Below are 21577 nucleotides of genomic sequence, written 5' to 3' on the forward strand. Positions count from 1 at the left end.
TCTTCAGGTGGCACAGGAGATGGAACTCTGCACCTGGAAGCAGGAAGATCCAAGTTCAAATTCTCCCTCAGATACTTACCAGCTGTGTGACCCTGGACAAGTCATTTCACCTCTGTGCCTACATTTCCTCATCTGCAAAATGGGTCTAGAAATGGTGCCTACCTCACAGGGTTGTTGTGTGGATCAAAGGAGATATTTGTAAAGTGCTCGGCACAGTGGCTGGCACGCAGTAGCCACTCTCTAATGCTACTATTTGAAAAGTGATGTGGAAGGGGGATTAGCGTGTTCTGCTTGACCCAGGATGAAAGAACGAGGAATAGTGGGTGGAAGATGCCCAAAGATAGATTTCAGCCTGATTTCAGGACAAATTTCCCAACAACTTGAGCTGTCTGAAAGTGGAAGAGGACGGCTGGCAGTTTGTGACGTGTTTAACCCTTGCTGGAGGGTGTCAAAGGCATGCTGGTGACCCCTTGTTGAGAAGGCTGTAGAGTATATTCTTTCTTTACACCTGAGTTGAAGTGAATAGCAATGCTCAGATAAAGTGTCTGCTGGGTGGCAGGCCTTGTGCTAGCTATGGGGGAGACCAAGGCAGACACAAAGCTCTTTTCCTTAGAAAGCTGTCCTGCTCCTGAAAGATGGAGCAGGCACACAGAGGAATGTCTGTCTGGATAGGTGTGTGTTTATGTATGGATATGCAGACACACACAAGGAAGTATAAAACATCAATTTGGGCGCACTGAGGGAGGATTAAGACCAGGAGAGGCCTTGGGTGAGCTTTAAAGGAGCAGGCAGAAATGAGAAAGCCTCCTCTGGTTCCCTTACCCAGCTTTGCTTCTCCCAGCCCAGGCCTGGGCTTAGCTCCCTCTCGATGCCCAGGACAATCCCTCCCAGGCCTCACTCAGCAGCAAGGAAGCCACCCTTTAACCAGGGAGTTTCTACCAGAATACCACCTTCTTTTCCCCACTACTCCAAGTTGGCCTCAAGAGCAACAGGTGGACAAGGAGAAGCCACAGATCCCAGGGAAAATTTATATTTGCATAGGCATAAATTAGAATTTGTTGATTAAAAAATCAAAGTAAAGAATTAAACAGTAGCCTTTGTGATGGGGAAGAACTAAGACCCCATCTGTAGGTTCCTATGCAGGGCTGCTCAGACGCCAGCTTCCTGGTAAGCGAACAGAAGCAGAGGGAGCAAACTGGGTTGAGGGCCAGCTAGGGTCAGCCTGCCACTGTCTGCTGGTGACCCCCAAAGCCTGCAGATGAGTGAGTGCCCCTGCTTGCTTCAGGGACCAGTGGCCAGCCCTGTGGTGTGAAGGCCTGCCTTCCCTCCTACAGTAAAAGGCAGGAAGGATGGCAATGTCACTGTGAGGATCCGTGCCTGACAGCCTGCCCCCCACCCCAAGCTGGAGCTGGAGTGAATATCACCCTGGGCCCCAGGGGGAGGAAGCCGGAAATGAAGCCTGTAGCTTTTCTGTCTGATAACAAAGAACAAAGAGATCTATGTATAAATATAAATATCTATCTATATACATAATACAATGGGCCCGCAGGGCCAAAGAATTTGCCCTTCCCCTCCCATCCCAGCCTTAACTCCAAAAAACTAACCCCAACTCTATCCCAATAAACTTAACACCAGGGAATTGTGGCCAGTCCCAGATACTTCAGATTTCAAAGACTGCCCCCATCATGCCCCATGGTAAAGAGAACTATGCATGCTACCATGGACGGGAGCTTTAGCCACCTGCTGGGGCATGCCCAAGACAGACTGTCTACCAGTCTGCCCTTTGGAACTGCCCAAGTTGTCATGCCCTCAATAAACCAAGTTCTTTGACCTAGACTCTTGGGCAAGGTAAGCTAAGGTGGCCTAAGCTGTGGTTCTGAGTGCTGCTGAGCATAATAAGGCCCTCATGATGTCTTGACTCACACCTTCAAGATATCATACATAGCTGTGTATACACCTCCTGAGGGCAGGCAGGGCCTGGTAGGGAGCTGGGCCACCTGACCCTCAAGAGGATGGGGAGTGAAACAAATAGCTGAGCTGGTGATCTCCTCTCCATCAGAGAGGGCAGGGTGGGGCCAAACTGCTCCATGGTGGTAGGCTCCCACCTTGTATCTCTCCCAGAAGCCACAGTGGCCATAAGGGATGAAGTGTGGGAGAGGGCGAGAAAGTGGGATGAAGTGCTTGCTGGGGGAGGGGAGGGGCTGAAGGGGGAAAGAGGGGAAAGGCCCTGGGGGGGAGAGGCTAATTGGCAGGCTTCCCATGGACCCGGAAGCGGTAAATGCAGGTGTACTCAGGGTGACCCCAGTTGCTTAAGATCCGAAGTTCGACCACCTGGTATGGGGCTGTGTCATTGCCCTGTGGGAAGAGGAGACTGGGGTCAGGAAGGCTCGTGATCCCTTGGTGGACATCCTGACCCCAGAGCCCGTCCCCCCCAGGCCTTCTTCAGTGGCTGAATGTTATCCCTCAGGTTGCTATCAGAACCATGGGGTCCTGGCTCAAACTGCAGCTCCTAGCAAAGCCACAGCATCCCCATGGCTGGTGATCTAGCCTTCAAGAGCACCAGCCTCCCTGGGACACTGTGGGGCCAGCCCTCCATACCTGAAAGTGGAAGGTCTGAATGGACTCCCCAGCATTATCATAGGTAAAGTGCCCGAGGGCCACCCCTTCCGACTGTGAATCTTCATTTAGCCCCTACAGAGAAGGAAAAGCAAAGGGAAGGGATGGATGGATGGATGGATGGATGGATGGATGGATGGATGGATGGATGGGAGGGGGTTAGAGGAAAGGTCATGCTGTTAGGACATGAATCCAGATCAATCCAGGGAGGCAAAGGAAGGGGAGGTTGTGGAGGAGGAGGTGGAAGAGGAGGAGGAAGGGGGTGTAGTGGGGGATACATTGGGGAGAGTAAAGGGGAGAAAGCAAAAGCCACCATGATGTTTCCTTCTTTGGTCCCCTCACCTTCCAGCATCTCTCACTAACTCAGTAGACAGATCCTTTTCCCTCCAAGCCCCTGGCCTCCTTCTCTGCCTCTTCCCCTAAGCTGCTGAATGGCTTGGGACACACAATTTAATTGTAGGTGCCTCAGTTTCTTCATCTATCAGGATTTAGGTCCTGAAGCATCCTGTTCCCCTACACGTTTCTTCTTCTCCTCTGGCTCCACTTTTTTCACCCACATCCTCCTTATGAGGACATTCCAACTCTGCCCTAAGGAGGTGACTGTAGGGAATGGTGCTCATCATCCCCACTCAGCTCCCCCATGGGACACCTGGCCATGGAGGCACCCATGTATAAAGGAGTTGTATAAAAGGACCCTGAGACAGCATTGAAATCTTGACTGCTGTCAGCTGTCCTCTTCTGGCTTCTCTCTAAGAAGAGGGGGAGCAGGGAAAGGGCTGGTTGTGGAGTCCAGAGACCAGCCTCAATATCCCAGCTGTAAAATGGGCACATCCTTCCATTCCTCACCTCACAATGCTGCTGTTAAGAAATGGCTGTCAGGCATACGGGAATGGAGAGCTGCAAGGCTCAGATACTCACCAAGATGACAAAATCCTTGGGGGCGCTAGGGATGTTGCTGATGGGAGACAGGGCTTTGGGTACATGCTCCAAGGTGACAGCAGTGAGGTGGATGCGGGCAGATAATCGAACCACAGCAAAGCCCTGGGGGCCCCGGAATGCCCAGCAGTTGCCAGGGTAAACATCTGGCTGTGGGCAGAAGACAAGTCAGGTGACAAGTCAGGTGGGCAGCCAATGGAATAGATTTCCATTGTGTAATCCTCCCACCTTGAGAGCCCAGCCCCCACAGAAGGTGGGAGATGGCAGAGAGCCAAGCTGGGGGCCCTTTGTTCTGTCATACCTGGAGGATGGCTCTTGGGGACTGGAAATAGTACCACAAGGGGATGCCAAACAGACTGAGAAGGGCCATCTTGGTATCATAGGTCTCTGAGCAGCGGCTACTGATGATGCTGGCCCCTGAAAGAACAAGAGGGAGAGAAGTGAGGTGGGGGCAGCTGAGGGCTGGCAGGACACAGAGGTAGTCCTGAAGATGAGGGGTCACTGCCAGGGCATCAGCCCTTCAACTGCCCCGTCCCATAAGGGGCATCATGAGTTTTTAATTCCTGCTGTCCCTTAATGGGCAACCATCATGTCCCCAGCCCTCTGGCTTTCTACAGGCTACCTACCTGAGGACTCCAGGGCATAATCCACTAGCCCAATGCGGTCTTCACTGTATCTCTTCAGGGCCTCATTCACAATCTGGTGCACATCCTAAAAGACAGGCATGGATGGACTCATGGGCCTAGCTGCCTGCAGAACTGGCCCAGCCCTTTCACCAGAGGGCCACGTGTGCTACCTGCTCTGCCAGGGCTTCCCCTTCCTTCCCTGGAGGCTCCTCTCAGGGCAAACCCATGACCTCCGACAGGCAGACAGGGAATGGGGCAGGCCTCACCTCCTCTGTGACCCCAGTCACTCCTTCCTTGTGAAGGGTCAGCCTCAGGCTGGCAGCAGCTTCACTGGCAGATTTGACCTGCCCTTCTGCCACCTGAGTGAGGATTCTGTGCTCCAGGTCCCGAAGTTGGGCCTGTACCTCCTCCAGCTGAAGAAGCCCAGCCTTAGCGCCCTTGTCTCGAAGAAGGTACTGACTGATCCAGGCTGGGAACTGAGACTCCACCTAGAAACCACCAGAGACCATCCACAAAACAGTAGAGGTAAGGAAGAAAGAGGGCCGGGACAGGGGACCTGGGGAGGGGGTGTCTAGAAAGACTCTGAGAGCTCAGAGCCTATGCATGTCTTCCTGGTGCCAGGGAAGGGACGGTTGTGAACCAAGTGACTGGCATTTTTCCACTGCTTTCAGGTCTACCAAAAAAGATCTCATTGGACCCCAGTGGACACCTTAGAGGGTTGGGTCTCCCTGGGCAGATGCTCAGGCAGCCCACCTTGGAGAGAGGGGCACATGTGGTCTAAGTGGTGGACTGGAGGACTCACATCACTGCGCAGGGCTGCCATCTTCTGTGGCCAAAGGTCTACTTCCTCTGCCACTGCAGCCTGTCTCTGGCTCAGGGCTGCCAGTTCCTGTCTCAGGCCAGCCAGCTGGGCCTCCAGTGGACCCATAGCCTTTAATATGTTTTCCTGGAGGGCTTCTTGGGCCAAACTAGACAGTGACAAAAGGAAAAGGGAAGGGCAGCCACTGGCTAGTGACACAGGATAGAGTCAAGCAGAACCACTATCAAAGGGAAAGAACAGAACCAGAGATCTGGGTGCAAGTCTTCCCTGACATTTACTCCCTGTGTGACCCTGGGCAAGTCATTTCCCTCCCAGGCCTCAGGACCCTCATCTGTTCTCTGAGGACCTTACCAGCTGGGATTAATCCTATGGACATGCTAACCCAAGTATTCTGGCTCTACTGACACCCCCCCAGAGAATCTCAGTGGTGCTTTCTCTGGTCTAGTTTTCTAGCCTTCCTTCCCTCCTCTTCTCTTTGCCAGTTAGTTTGGGGCCTTACCTCTGCCATTCAGATTTTAGCTGGAGCACCCAGCTTTCCAGCTCCTGTAAGGAAGATGATGGCACAATGAGACTGATGAAAACACCAAACCACACTCTGGGGACTCATTGTCTCCTCTGGGTGGACCCTCTATCTGCTAAGGAGGATCTGAGTCTCTGCAAACTGTTGGGCTCCAGAAATCTTGACCTTGAGTTTGGGCTAGACCTTTCAAAGACTGGACTCCTCTCTTATCATCCCACCAAGAGGAGGCATCTGACAGAGACCCCAACTCAGCTGAGATTAGGCATGAACCACTTTCCCTAGAGTGGTGAGGTCACTTCTCAGTCCCTGAAAAGAGTTTCAAACTCAGCTGTTGAGTTACAGTCTTCTCATTGACAATCTTATCCCTCCCTAGTCTTCATGCATGGATGTGCTCAGTACAGGAAAGGGGTTCCAGAAAGGAGCTACAGGAGGAGGCTTAGGTTGCTTTAGATCAGTAAGCTCTCTGCTTATCCTTCGGACAAGGGGATCCAGAGTCCTCAGACAGGAGCTCTCAGGGACAATGAGTCAATCGAATATGCTCCCATACAAGTATGGAATCTGGCCAGAAACCTGTAAGCAAGTGTTAGGTCTACTGACAGCAGCACCAACATTTCCAGCTACAAGTGACCTCCCCCAAGACGTCTCTGCCCCCTCTCCACCCCTCCGCCCCACTCCCCCCGCGCCCCCCCTCCCCGCCCTCCATCCCCTGTGTCTCTGCCTCCAGAAGCGTCAGAGCTTCTGGATTACCTGGGATGCCTGAGAAATCTTCTTTAGAACATTATCCAAATCTTGCCGATGTTCTGCCCTGAGGGTGGTGAGTGCTTCCTGGAGACCACCAAAAAGGAGACAGGCGTTCAACAAGACCCAGAGAACTTGGCAGGTCCTGCCAAGCCCAGAGTGCTGCCTCACCTCAAGACCTCTATGCCTTCCACTAGCTGGGCTTGCCGACCTGGTCTTCTTAGCAGAGCGTTCTCCTCACCTGGATGTGGGCAGTGGTGTCCCTACGGAAGTCCTTCTTCAGGGTGGGTTCCCATTGGCTCATCAGGCCCTCCAGGAGAGTTGAAATATCCTCGTGGCTCAGGCTTTTTCCACCTCCATTCCCACTGGCCCCCTGCAGCTCCAGCAACTCCAGCCTGATGGCCTCCTTCTGCCAACGTGCAGAGTATTCAGAAGCCAGAGTTTCCAGCCGCCTTTCTAGGGCATGAACCTTGGACAGGACATGCTGTTCAGCCTTGGGAACAAGGAGGAAAACACACAAAGATGAAAAGTCTCTTAGGAGGAGGAACAAGGAGCACTGGGCATTTGTTAAGCACCACTGTGTGCCCGAGGTGGGGCTGAGTGCTGAGAACACAAGGACCAAGAAGGAAACCTTTCTTGTGTACGAAGAACTTCCATTTGAATGGAGGAGACAAGGACATTAAAAGCCACCAGGTCGTTTAACTGCTGTCGGCAGATTTCTTCATTTCACACTTACGCTATTTACAAAAACGTAAGCATTGTTGGTCTCCGCCTGAGAATGGAAGTTCCTGGTCAATGGGAATGGTTTCATTTTGTGTACCTGTGTCCCCTAGGCCGGGACCCGGCACTGAGGAAGTGCTTAATAAATACATGTGGGTTGACAGGCTGACTGGAAGAAAGAGCACCAGAATGAATTCTCAGCATGGGGGCAGCCATTTGGGTAGGGTCACCGAGTGTGAAAGGAGTACAGAAGACCAATGAGGCTAAGGCTGGAAAGACAGGGTGGGGCTGTTTTCCTCTGGGGGGCAAAGGGGAGGCCCTGCCATTGACTGAGGAGGGAAGTCACTTGGTCTGCTCTGTTCTTAAGGAAAGTTCCTTTGAGAGCAGAGTGCAGAACAGACTGGAGGCAGGGAGGCCACTCAGGACACTGCGGCAGTGAGCCAGGAGAGTGATGAGGGAGGGCCAGGGTCACCAGGGTCGAAATGGCAAAGAAGCTGAGAGAGCTCAGGGCAAAAAGCCAGGTCAGAGACCTCCCCAAGAGGTACAAAGGAGGCTAAGCATGCAGAAGGTCCCCTCCCCACCAACCACACAGCACAGGGGCAGAACCAAGAGAACAGAGGGAGGGTGGGCATTTTTGATGAGCCCAGCCCACCTCCTCTCTAACCATCTAGATAATGTGCCAGACCACATTCTCATGAGGAAAGCCAAGAAAACATCCCTGTGCGTCATTTCTCCAGCCCAGGGAAGCTTAAGAAATAAGAGAGCTGTGGACACTGAGGTGGGGGCTGGCCAGGAGCCCAACATAATGGCAGCCAGGACAGTGGGAAGCATTTCATTGCCCAAGGATGGTAAAAGGGCTAGAACTGAATCCCTGAGCAGGAGCAGATCCCAGGCTATCCTGGGAGCATGAAGGGGGCCAAATGACTCTTCTAGGCTACAGACGTAGGGCTGAGAGGAGCAGTTATGAGTGAGCGAGGCCCTAGCTGAGCACTGATCAAGAAAGGGGTTCTGCAAAGAGGTTCTGGACCTGAGCCCCAGAGCACAGCTGGGGGCTCAATGTTCACTTTTAGTCCTGCAGTGGGATACCTCGGGTAGGAGACCCAGACGCAAGAAGAGTCAATAAGTTCGGTCCCTCTGAACCTGCAGAACCTCAAAGTGTGCTAACAATGACTGAGTCCAATATCATTCTACAGAAACTCCAGCACCCGCAAGCCAGAAGACCTAAACCTGAGTCAGGAACTTGCACAACTCAGACAAGAATAGCAGTGAACAGATATCACCACTATGGAAGCACTGAAAGTTTGCGGACTGAACTAAGAAAGCCCAGAGGTGAGCTGAGCCCAATGCCAACATCAAGTTCATAGTCAAGAAATAGGCTGGAAGAATGAGTAAACAAAACTGAACCTGACCACAAAGGGCTACTATGGCTCAAGACAGAAAGACAGAAGAAGCCAATGACTTGAAGATATCTTTAAGCAAATCCTCCAAGAAAAAGGGTAGATTGGATAAGAGTTGAACAAGAATTCCTAGAAGAGTTAAAGAATGAGATAAAAATGAACAAAAAGTGATTTTAAGAGTGGAAGAGGAAAAATTTTTAAAAAGCGGTACAAGAAAGATATGAGAAAAGAATGAATAATTAGTAAAAGAGGCACAAAAATACTGAATTCCTTAAAAATTAGAACTGAGCAAATAGAAGCTAATAACTCTAGGAGACAACAACAAAAAATAAAATCAATTCAAGAGAAAATGTATAGGATCTCATACAAAACTCCAATGACCTAGAAATGGATTGAGGAGAGAGAATTGGAGAGTCATTTGTCTATCCAAAAGCCAGGAACAAAAAAGGAGCTCAACATAATATTTTAAGATATTACAAAGGAAAATGCCCCGATGTGTTAGAATCAGAGGGCAAAGTAGAACTTGAAACCACAAATCATTTCCTGAAAGAAACCCCTACATGAAAACTCCCAGCAACTGTTCTAAATCCAGAACTGCCAGGTCAAGGAGAAAATTCTGCAAATAGCCAGAGAGAAATAATCCAGTACTGTCAGGACACATGAGATTTAGAAGCTTCCACATTAAAGGAGTACAGGGCTTGGGATATCATATTCTGGAGTGGAAAAGATCTAGGATTAGAGCCCACAATAAGATTAAACTACCCAGCAAAACTGTGTATCGTCCTACAGGGGAATAAGGACCCTTCCTGAAATAGAGAACTTTCAAGCATTCCTGATGAAAAGACCAGAACAGAATAGAAAATTTGACATTCAAACACAGAACTCAGGAGAAGAATAATAAGGTGAACATGAGTGAGAAATCACAAGTCACTAAAAAAGGGCAAATTGTTTAGATCCCTTGTGTGGCAAGATGATACATGTAACCACTTCAGAATTTTATGATCACCACGGGTCCTAGAAGCAGTCTAAATAGATAGCGACCTGAATGACTGTATTATGTTGTGAGGATCTCAAAAGAATGGAAGGGTGGAGAAGAGAAATGCACTGGAAGGTTGTGGGGAAGGAGAGAAAGAATGGGGAAAGTTATCTCATAAATGGGGAGCACTAGAAAGAGTTTATACAATGGGAGGGACAGAAGAGGGGAACAGGCAACACGAACCTTATTCTCATCTGAACTGGTTGAAAGAGGGAAGAATACACATACACACACAATGAGATGGAGAGATTCATTTTACGCAAGGAGAAGTAGGAGGAAAAGTGTCTAAGAGAAAGGTGAGGGGGAGGGAAGAATGACGGGATAGATTAAGGGAGGCAAAGGTCAGAAACAAAAGACTACTGAAGAAGGGACAGAGTAAAAAACAAAAGGATGAGTGTAAAAGAATAGCATGGAAAAAAATATACATTTAATGAACACAACTGTGAATGGGAATGGGATGAACTCACTCATAAAATGGAAGAATACAGTTGAATGGATTAGAAACCAGAATCCAACAATATGTTATTTACAAGAAATATGCTTGAAACAGAAAGATACACAAATAGAGGAGTTGGAGAAAAAGAATGGATCTTACAGAATGGATCCTAAAGAATGGATGAGTCAAAGAACAAATCATAGAAATGGTTAACAATTTCATGGTGACAATGACATAACTAAATTTTGGGGATGCAGTCAATGCAGGACTTAGAGGGAAATGTATATTTTCAAATGCTTACATCAATCAAAGAGAGAAAAAAAAAGATTAAAGAATTAGACATGCAACTAAAATATTTAGAAAACCAACAGATTAATCCCTTCCCAATTAAACACCAAAATTAAAATCTTGAATCGATAGAAAGATGAACGAAATTGAAAGAACAAAACCCCAATGAACTAATAAATAAAACTATAAGCTTTGAGAAAAACAATTAAATAGATAAATCCTTGGCTAATTTAATTTTTACAAAAGAAAACCAAATTATTACATCAGAAAATGAAAACAGTGAATTTACAATCTATGAAGAGAAAATAAAAGTAATTACTAGGAGCTTTGTTGCCCAACTACATGCCAATAATAAAAATGAAAATCTAAATGAAATGAATTTTACAAATATAAATAGTCCTGTTTAACAGAGCCCTTAAATAACCCCATCTTAGAAAAAGGAACGAAACAAGCTATAAATGATCTCTCTAAGAAAAAACCCCAGGACTAAATCAAATTTTTCCAAATGATTAAAAAGTAATCAATTCCAACACTAAATAAACGATTTGAAAAACAGGTAAAGATAGAATCTTATCAAATTCTTTCTATGACAAAAATATAATCTTGATACCCAAACCAAGGAGAGTCACGTCTCCCCAAGAAAGGGAACTATAGATCAATTTCATTAATGAATATTGATGAAAAATATTAAATGCTAAGAAAGGAGATTACAGGAATATATCACAAAGATATATTGTGACACTGTGACCAAGCTGGATTGATACCAAGAAGTTGGGCCTGGGTCAATTATTAGGAAAACTATAAATGTAACTGATTATATCAATAACATAGACAACAAATTTATATGATTTCAACAGGTGCAGACAAAGCTTTTGACAAAATGCCTCATCCCTGTTGAAAAACACTAGAAAGCACAGGAATAAATGGAGTCTTCTTTAAAATAAGTATTATCTAACTAAAACCAAGAGCAAGCATGATATGTAATGGGGATAAGCCTTCCCAGTAAGATCACGGTAAAGGAAGAAAGTCCATTGCCAACCATTGCTATTCAGTGTTGTACCAGTTACAGCAACTGCTAGATATAGCAATAAGGCAGAAAAGAAACTGAAGGGAAAAAACTGCAATGAGGAACCAAAACTATCTCTTTTGGTAGATGATACAATGGTTTACCAAGAGAACCCTAGAGAGTCATCTAAAAAACCAGTTTAAAACAAAACCAGTTCAAACAATTACTTAAAGAAAGTTGGAAGCCCATCAAAACCATCAGCATTTCTATACATTAATCAAGAAAATCCAGCAGGAAGAGATAGAAAGAGAAATTCCATTGAAAATAACTGTATACAATTGTATACTGTATACAACCTGAGAGTTTGCCTGCCAAGACACACACAGGAACTATATGAACACAATTACAAAACATTCTTCATACGTAGAGATCTCAACAGTTGGAGATGTACTCACTCCTCGTGGGTAGGTCAAGCCAGTAGCATAAAAATGATAAAACTACCTAAATTAACTTATTCAGTGCCATACCAACTGAACCACTAAGAAAGTTCTTTGGTAGCAAAGAACTCATTGACAGAGGAGTGGCTTATGGATACAAGGAAATATGACTATGCTGTACGAAGCCACAACTCTGCTTAATTAGAAGACTTACATGAACTGGGGAAAAGTGGAATAAATGAATGAGGAGAACAAGAAAACAAGCACCACAGACAACCATGGAAATGGAAAGAACAGACATGACCCATGAGGATCTTCTTCCCTTCCCGTCCTGGCTAGGGTGGGAAATACTGGCAGGGAACCTGCATCTAATGCTGGGCTCGCCTGCTGTGTTCTGCTGAACTTTTCTTCCCCTTTTTGGTTTATTCTTTTGCTTAAGGGCTGGCTCTGTGGGAGGGCAAAATGGGAAGGATACACTGAGCAAGGTGGGTCACATGAAAGCAAAAGCTAGAGACAAGTCTTCAAAGTCAGTGGGATGTGTGCGTGTGTGTGTGTGTGTGTGTGTGTGTGTGTGTAAAGATGTACCTAATTCAAAATGATTTTCACTAGTAGATCACACAAGCTTTGCAGGGTTTTTCCAAATTCCCTGCTTCTCTTTCTGAGAAGACACACTGGGAAAGGTAGGTTAAGTAAAAACCAATGATATCAAGAAAACTTTTGGAAACACACAACACGATGAGGAGACGTGAAAATGGTTTTCAGACTTTGTGGACATGGACAGGGTTAGAGTTGCTTTGCTTGTCCTGGCAAGGTAGAAGTTGTGGCACATTTCAGAGGCAGGAACAGCTTCCTAACAAGGTGAGTCACTGAGCGGGGAAGGAGCTGACTCAAGAATTTGGGGGCCTCCACTCTCAGGACTGAGCTGAAGAGGGAGGCTGAGGGCCCTTCCTGATGTTTGCCGTTTCACGGGGCCACTGTTTGTATCCTTTAGTCACCACCCTCTTCTTCTCTTGCGCCAGTGGCCTATTTTCAGATCCAGTGTTGCCTTTGGTTTCTTTGCTTGCCAAGAGCCGCTGGTCTCTGACGGAGGCAGCCTCTAGGATTGCTGGCCTTCTCACTGGAATGTGATGTTTTGGGGCAGCAGTCAAACATCCTTAGGAAACGATGCTATGAGTCAGTGTTCCTTTTGCCGTGCCTGAGTGGTTGACACATCTGAAGAGGAAGGACTGGAGCTGTTGGAGCTGTACGGTATGTTTTTTCCCCTTTTGTCCCCCTTTCTTCTAACTTGCTCGATTTTGACCTTTGTGGGGCCCAGTCACTGATCTGGTCCTTGATGCTGAAATGATTCGTGTAACCAGCATTTCTCATTCCGTGAAGATGGTCCTTTGGTTTCGTTGTGACATCTTTTGGTGCTGATCATGTATCCTGTGCCTGCGGACTTTCTTACTGACAAATAATAGTTGTGTCTTCTTCCCTTGCACGTTGTTTTGTGGACTTAGTACAATGACAGCCAACAAACACTGATACACTCCCACTAAGTGTAACAGGCTATGCCGAGTGTTGGGGTCACAAGGACAAAATGATCTTCTCAGCTTCCTCCTGGACTTCCTTTGCCCTCTGTTGCCTTATGCTCATTTGGAATAGCAACTATGGGGTTTTTTAGTTGCCTTTAAAAATGTGATGAAATCTAATCCTTGAGGCTGATTTGCCTCCTCCAAATTCTTCTGCCTGTGAGTGATCATTCCACTGATTGTTTTACCCCCCACATCTGAAAAAAAAACTCCTTGCAGCTGACATGAGAAGTCAGACAAATCAAATTCTGACACTGGCTGTGTCCAAAATCGTGGACCTCATTGTGCATCTGACATCCAGCACCTCATCTGTTGCTGTTTCTAGAGCCATGTCCTTTATCCCACCACTCCATGTCACCCCTCAGATTACACTGGAATAATGTCAACCACTTAGACTGTGGTTGGACTGTGTGAGGACTGAGGGAGACCAAGTACTCTTTGTCCTTCTCTGAGGTCCCCTGACCTCTGTCCACAAACAGAAGGTGGCTGCAGAAGGCAAAGGTTGTTTGGTCTTTTTATCTGCTTCCCAAGTCATCATGACTCCCCAAATCCAATCACCTGGTGGCCAAGCTTCTGGTGGGCAGACACCAGGATCTGCACACAGCCTTCAAGTCTTCCCAGCTTGATCAACTCTGATAGTCTGGGCTCTGCTACCAATTTCTGGAGACCCCCCCCCCCTCCAGAATCACTTCACTGTGTGACAAGGTGTTAGGGAAGGCCTTTTGGGGGAGGCAACTATGATTTCAGTTGAAGGCAGCGGGGGAACGCGGGAGGCTGAGTCTTGAGAGGTTGGCATTGAACTGCCCCAGGTCCCAAAGCTAGCAAGTGGCAAAGCTCAAACTTGAGCCCAGGTTTTCTGACCCTGGCTCCCCAGGGATCTGCATATCCAAGGTGAGAGAGTCTCCTAATGCTGCTTGTGAGTGGCCCTGGTGCAAAGATTGATGAGTTTGGAGATGGAAATCCATGGATAAATCGAGGTTACTAAATGAAGGCTTCATTATAGCCTGGATTTATATTCTCATCTCTTGCCCCACAGCACAGACCATTAAGAAGAGACTGTCACCACTGAGATGAATGACCTATCTTCTGCATGACACACACTTGGCACCCAAACAGCAAAGACAAAGAAATGGAAACTACTGGCTTGCCCCCGAACTGGGCAAGAGCTGAATAAATTATGGTGTAAGGATTGAATACAACCGTGCTCTAAGAAACAATGAAATAGGTGGTATTGAGAGAAACCTGAGAAGACTTTGTATGAACTGGTGCAGAGCAGAGTGAGAAGAACCACAAAGAAGCAACTTTGAAAGACTTTAGAACTCTGATCGATGCAGTGACCAAGTACTTTTCTGGAAAATGACCCAACTTCTGACGGAGAGATGGCCTCAGGAGGCAGAAGGAGACATAGATCTTTTAGACATGGCCAAAAAGGGACTGGTTTGCTTAACTCTGCACATTTGTTACAAGTGGTTTGCTTTTCATTTTTCTGAATGGGTGGGAGAGGGAGAAGGGAAATAAAACAGACTTTTGTTCATTACAAAATGGAAACAAAAGCAGCTTCCTCTGGCTAATCCTGCTTCCCCCTCCTCTGATGCCTCATAGTGCTGCAGAGCTGTTTCAAAGACAGCGCTAGGAGAGGACACCACCTGGAAGATCCTGCCAGGCCAGAACTGTCTTCAAAGATGGTATGGTAATAGTCTGTATGGCTGCCATAGAAGAAACAGCATAGCCAACTCCCTCTACTGCTTCACTCCCATCTGTCCTGGTAGATCTCCATTGTACCTAGTTGTTTCCTCATGACTCGGGGACTCCTTCAGGGCAGGGACTGTGGGCTTGTTTGTTTGGGTTTGAATTCTTTCTTTGAATTCCCATCCCTTAGCACAGTGCCTGACACACAGTAGGCCACACTTAAGAAATGGTAGTGGACTGAGTGATTCTGGGGTTGATTGGAACAGACTTGGTTGTGAGCAGACTGTCTGCCTGTCCTGCACAAAGTGTTCCTGGCACTCACCCAGGCACTCACCTGGAAATATGGGGTGGATTCTCCTGCTTCCCACACCTCCTCTCTCCTGTTGCTGCCCTTTGCTGCCCACCAGGACAGCATAGCAGGGTGGAATGTCTGTAGTCCATAGGGGTAAAAATACCAAGCACCTAGCACATGGGAGGAAAGGCTAATGAAGGCAGAGGCTGAGGCACCAGAAGGGAAACATGTCCAGGATGAGGACCTACACCTGGACTGTGTCTGGCAGTGTCACATCCACATGGGCTCAGACCCTGGCCCAAGGAAGGTGCATGCATTATGGGCCCCATGATCTGGAAGGCAAGACCCTTCAGGAAAGGCATCTCTCATGATCCTTTCAGGAGTCATTACACACTTTTGGATTATGAGAAAAATGAGGGACAAGAAGCAGCTGGGGAGAGGACATGGAGAAGTCCTGCCTCCTGGTCCCAAGCCTGGTCCACATACAGCCCTGTCTCTTCTGGAGGATCAGAGTGCTTTCAGGAGATGCCAGCTGAATAGAGGTCCTGGTAACTGACAGCTTGTGGTGTCACCATTCCCAAGCTGGGCTTCATCTCATAGTAGGGGGTAAGTGATGTCATGGTTCCTGAACAGAGTACAGCTCTTTTGGGACCATCCAGGGAGGACCACCCTGTCCATTCTCCCCAGTGAGAAGGGGCAAAGGCCTCCAGAGCTGGCATTGGCTGTGTCCTGCCCAGCTAACCCATTCATTGTGGACTCAGCTCTTCTACCAGTTCCCCCACCCTCAAGTGCCTTGACAGTGACCACTGAGGGGGCAGATCAAACACCCATGTAAAGCCAGCACTGTCATAGTAGGCATGCAGCATGAGTCTGGGAGGCCTGCATACAGAAGATGCACAAGAAAGGCTTGTGGGATTGGATCAAGAGGAGGAGACACAGGCCGTCTATCCCATTTCAGGCACAAGAACTTTCCCATACAAGGCCTGGGTCCCTTTTCCCCTAAAGGCTAAAGGCTCCCCTTCAAAGCTCTGTCTTCCAGACTTGCGTTCAGCAGCCCTGCCCCCAAGCCCTTGTCTGTCTGGGCTGGCAGGGTGCCCTGGGGACTCAGCAAGGCTCACCGTAAGCCAGCGAAGCCAGAAGCAACAGCATCAAGAGAAGCAGAAACAACTTCTTCAGAGTTGAAAAGCTCCTGGATTTCATGGGGATGAAGGAGGAGACATTAGTGCCTGGTCTTCCCCACCAGATTCCTGTGCGACCCTCCCTGAGCTGCTGAGGAAACCAACAAAGGGTGTGCCCCCACCCTGGGACAGCTACGATGGGGAGCTCTGGGCTTTTATGGACAGCCCTCGAGGTCAAGTGGAAGGAGAAAATTTGACCTTGGTCAAATGTGTGAATGTTGTTATGAAAGGTGACAGGGCTGGTGGAAGGCATCTCCCTCCCAGGGCTCTCAGGAATGTGCTTATATGCTAGTGAATTGGGCAGGCTTCTTTTGGCTAAATCATTTCAGTGCTTGTCAAATTGGGACTTGGAAGGAGTAAGCCCTGACAAGGTTGGCTAGTCTCCCTGGGCCTAGCCTGTGGCCCCAAGAATCCAGAGCTAGATAGGGAACCTGCAGCCTGGAGATCACATGTGGCACTTGAGGTCCTCAAGGGTGGCCCTTTGACTGAATCTAGACTTCCAAGAACAAATCTCCTTAAGAAAAGGATTTGTTCTGTAAAACTTGGCCTCAGTCCAAAGGTTGCACCCCAGGACCTAGAAGGCTACATGTGGCCTGGAGAGCGCAGGTTCCCTACCCCTGCTCTACAGGCTCCTGGACACAGCCCTGGAGGCTGCCTGGAAACCTGGACATGACCCCCCACAGAGAAACTGTAAGGATGGCCTGGCTACCCGAAGGACTGGGAAGAGACTACAACCCCTGGGAGCTCAGGACTTTCCAACTGGCCAAGGTGAAGCCACCAGAGTCACTGGAGATGAGAGGCAGGAACTACTGAGGGGACAGCTCCTCCAAGATACTCAGGAATAGAGCAGCACCTGTGCTCATGGGGATTGGCATGTGCTGGGGAAGGGTTAACAAGCAGTTCTGAAGGGGGTGAAGGCACACACAACTTGTCCCATCTTCTTCTTCAGTCTAGATACCCAGAGGAGCCCTGACTGGTAGCTGACACTCAGGAGCAGGTTCAAGCTGGTTCCAGCTGATTCCAGCACACCCCTGACCCTGACCTGACCTTCTGTCATAAGATTCATGGCACAAAAGTCTCAAAAGCTGAACTGAGCTCAAGGGTGGTGAAGCTTTTTCAAGCATGGGTTCTTTGGTTCTGGCAGAGCCCAGGGAGGCCTCACTGACCTGGTTAAGACAAAGACGTCCAGCAGGGAGGCAGCTGTGGTCAGGCGGTAGCAGGTAGTGCCCAGCCACCAGTAGAACAGGCCAAAGAGCCAACCTGTAAAAGTCCCAGCAGAGGGGTTCAAAGGCTTCGCCCTCCTATCCCAGAGTTAGCTTGCTCCCAGCCTGCCCACTCTGCAGCTGCTCCTTGAATCTCCCAAGGCTTTCTAGCTGTGCCTGGGGATCCTGCCATAAAAGCCTGTCTCCACACACTGTCCTAGGGTTAGCACCCAGGCCTGGTGTGCCCCAGCGTAGGAATGAGGAAGCTCTTATGGGCCCACAGCAGGGACTGCCCTGGGCAGTGTGCCCACCCACTCCCAGAACCCACCTGGAAAAGTGATGGCCACCCACAAGAAAGCACCAACTTGGGAGGCAGCATTCCTTAATGAGGATGCTGAGCCAGGCTGGTCCATAAGTGTGTGCCCTGCAGGAAAGTGAAGACATGAGGAGCCACCCAGAAGGAGACACAAGTGGGCCCCAGGCATCCCCATTACCATGCTGAGGCTTGGGCCCTCCCAACCTCCAAACCCCCACCTGGAGCCAGACTGCAGAGTTCTCTCTCCTTTTATCTGAAATCTATGTTCTCCCCATCCCCCCTGGATGGGGCACCCTTCAAAGTACACGGGGCAGCGTCCAGGGGATGGAGTTCCAGTAGGCAGGAAGTGCTGCCTACCTGCAGAGTCATCCTCCGAGGAGTATCCTGAGGAAGATCCATAGATATCATAGGTGACTTTGCCCTCATTCAGTCCATTGATCTTACTCTTCTCAGCACCTCCCAGGCCTCTCCTCCTCCTCACCAAGTCCCCACCTGCACAGAGCATGGAGGTGCCTGATAAGCAGGGAGCTTCAGGCTTCCAGCAACAGCAGCTGCCAGAGGTGGAACACCTGGCAGAACTTTTCAGAATTCAGACTTCCCACCCCTTTGGGGGTCTGAACCCAGAAGCCCCCCCCATGTGGTTTAGGGCAGGAATGGAGTTCTGCACAAGGGCAAAATCTGGCCCCCTTCCTATTTCTGTATGAGGTAAGAACACTTTTTATGTTTTTAAGTGTAATGGAACTTTACTGAAACATGTAAAGATGATTTTTAGCTCATTGGCTGCACAAAACCAGGTGGCCTTCTGCCTTAGGAGGCATGGTTATTGTCACCCAGATCTGGAAAAGTGCCATCTGTGGGACTGAGGGGCTTCAGGAGAATGGAAGGATCTCCCACCTGGGAGGATCCAGGGAGATGAGCCAACCTGGAGGAGTAAGGTAACTCCCAACAGACACTAGCCTCCTTAGGAATCTTTAGAAGACAGGGAGGAGCTTCCTTCCTTCTCCCCAGCCCAAGCCCTCGGGTTTGTCAAGCTCTGGCCAGAGCTCACCACGTTCACTCCAGTAGACATCGCTGTCCAGCTGATCTTGTAGGATGGAGCTTTTGTCCACCGAGGCGACCCGGGGGCCCCTGACGTAGGACTCGCTGACCACTGATTCACTGTAGTAGGTAGTGTGAGGATTGGAAGCAGGGCCCAGGTGAGGGGCTGGTGAGAGGCGTTTCACACTGCCAGATTTCCTCTTCAGAGTCCTGGGGGGCGCCAAGCATGAAGAGCAAAGGAAAGAGGGTGAAGGAGATGAAGCAGGAGAAAAACAGGGGGAGAAAGGCCTGGAGGAGGAAGAGACTTTCAAGGAGCTTCTAGGATGAAAAGAAATGATCCCCAAAGCCCTCTTCTGTTCTTATTCCTTCAACAGATGAATCCTTTATAACATTGGAACAAATCCCCAGCTCCCATGGGCCAGGCAGGGCCTCTTTCCAAATGGAACCACCATGATGAGGTACAAGAGGAGCTAAAGCCACCTGAACCTGTCTCCTCCCCCACAGGTCCATCACCCCCATGGCTTCCTATGCTCTTGCTAGGCCCTGCAGCTCACCCCAGAAACCGTGGGTACTGGGCCACATGATGGTTGTTCCCTGCCCAGCTTTAAGCCTCAGTTTCTGGCCCTCTCAATGCTCAAAGTCACCCCTCCCTAGTTCCTGTTCTCAGAGAGTGAAGGCAGCAGCAGCCCAGGTTGGGGTAGAAGGGGAAGAGACGGTGCTGGGGACAGGAAATTCTCGCATTTGTGGGGAAAGAAAGCACTAGAGTGATGTTTCCACCAAAGATGGGGGCAGGAAAGAAAGGTGCACATGGAAGCTGGCCAGGCCCTTGGCTGCCCTGAGTGGTTGTGATCTGGAAGATGACCTAGGGCCGCTGTGGAGTGGCTTACCTTAAGGGACTGTCCTTGAAGGCAGTGTGCTGACCAGCCACCAGGGAACTTCCTCCACTGCTGCTGCTGCTGCTGCCTCCATCATCATCAACATGGTAACGATGGCTCAGGCGCTGACTGCGTCGAGACATCATCAAAATCTCACTCTAGAAGTGCTAGAAATTCCTGGAAGAAGCAAAAAGTAATGAGAAGCTGTGCTTACTGACTGACTAGGTGTGATTTTCTGGGACCCCCTGAGAAGAGCCTGATGGGGGAGACGTTGAAGGGGAGGGATGGATTCCTCCAAAAGGAAAGCTGGCTGCACTGGGACAGAGAGGCGCTTTCCTAAAGAGTTTCTGAAGTGTCTCCCAGACGCTGAGGGTGGCTGCTCACCAGGGCCAAGCCTGCCAGCTTTGTGCCTGAGCTGGCCGTGACATCTTCTTGCAGGTGGCTTCCCTGGTGAAGCGCTGCCCCCACTCTCTCTCCAGCCTCCATTTGGAATGTCTCCCTTGGTGTCTTTACTGAATCTGGGGTTTTGACACTTGCCTTGGGATTGTTCTCAGGTCGCTTCACACACACACAATTTCCTTCTCGCCATAGTTGTTAACTCTGAGGGAAAGGCCTGCTTTCCCTTCCATGTCTTTGTTTCCCCTCATCCCCAACAGCACCCAGTTCTGTGATCATTCTGGAGGGTGGATGGGGTCCAAGCTAACCATCAGATACTAACCCCACCCCTTAGGTCATGTGTTTCTTTAGTAAGAGCCTTCAATGGACAAGTGGATTATTGAACTCATTTTACAAATGAGTAAACAGACAAGTGGTAAATTCTCGAGGGGTCCCCATACCTCTTTGGAGGAAGAGCCTCCAAAGCAGGCCCTGGGCCTTCCTGTCCCCCAGCTCCCTCAGCTCCAACCTCACTGCCTCCTCAGGGATTTCTGAATTGTCAAGGATTGCACAAGCAAAGTTTCAGTGACAGAGGGCTGATACAAAAGGGAGGCTGTCCCAGCCTTAGGAGACATGGATGTCATGAACATGAATTAGACCACCCCTAACTCAGATTACAGACGAGACCAGGTTGTAGGGGATCTCAGCTTGGTTTCCTAGTCTATCCATGCTATAAAACCATCTCTAATATACCCAACCTTGATTTTGGAGGGCCTGTGACCTTTGCCAGAAGCTGTATTCTGGGGGTTACTGCTTTCATTTCCAAGATGCTTGCTTGGGTCGTGGGACAGAGACCCCAATGGATGTCTCTGCCAGTTGGGAGAACAAGAAGGCCTGGTTTGGCTAGCAGGGAGAGTTCCTACTAGACTTGTCCTAAAAAGCAAGAAACCATATGTCTCCCTGGCTAAGGAAGCCCATTTGGTCGACCCGTGAGCTTCTCTGAAGATGGGGTGCCCACTTGGCAAGGACAGGAAGAGGGAAATCGGCAGCAGCCAAGGCAGACAGCTGGCCTGATGTCCCTTGCTAGCTTCCACCCCCACATGGTAATCAAGTCTGCCCCACTGGAGTCTTTGAATGCCCACCCACTCGGGCATCAGCATCAGCTCTCACCCTCCCTCCCCCATGCTTGGGTGGAGTCTTTGCCCGAGGCCTCAAACAAAGCAGTACAGCTAGTAGTCAGGCTGTTGTGGATACAAACCTAACCACATCCCAGGGGAGGCCTGAAAAGGCTGTATGGGCACCCCGCAAATTGCCAAGGAAAGCCCCCGGTCTGCCAGGTAGCCTTATCTTCAGCATTCCAGTATCATAAAGACAGAGAATCTAAGCTCTTGACTATTCTGAATTCTACAGTCAAAGGGAAAAGCCAACCCTACCCTCTGTCATCATAATCTAATCCCTGCTCTGC

General features: G+C 49.1%; 1 protein-coding gene across 1 annotated transcript; it reads right to left on the bottom strand.

Annotated features, from left to right (window-relative positions):
• Positions 1-1026: 1026 nt before the first annotated feature.
• Positions 1027-19880, bottom strand: LOC140532060 (SUN domain-containing protein 2-like). The gene is made up of 17 exons (XM_072650608.1): positions 19750-19880; positions 18873-19072; positions 18182-18316; positions 17837-17932; positions 17473-17566; positions 15911-16007; positions 15171-15266; positions 6498-6749; positions 6266-6343; positions 5498-5541; positions 4981-5146; positions 4445-4666; positions 4179-4263; positions 3854-3969; positions 3535-3702; positions 2599-2691; positions 1027-2355 (listed from the first exon to the last, which is right to left on the bottom strand). Exons 1-17 carry the CDS (start codon positions 19878-19880, stop codon positions 2242-2244), a joined length of 2187 nt encoding a protein of 728 aa, XP_072506709.1. The 3' UTR covers positions 1027-2241.
• Between the last annotated feature and the right edge of the window lie 1697 nt (positions 19881-21577).

Source organism: Notamacropus eugenii, chromosome 3 (assembly GCF_028372415.1).
Source record: "Notamacropus eugenii isolate mMacEug1 chromosome 3, mMacEug1.pri_v2, whole genome shotgun sequence".
NCBI lineage: Eukaryota > Metazoa > Chordata > Mammalia > Diprotodontia > Macropodidae > Notamacropus > Notamacropus eugenii.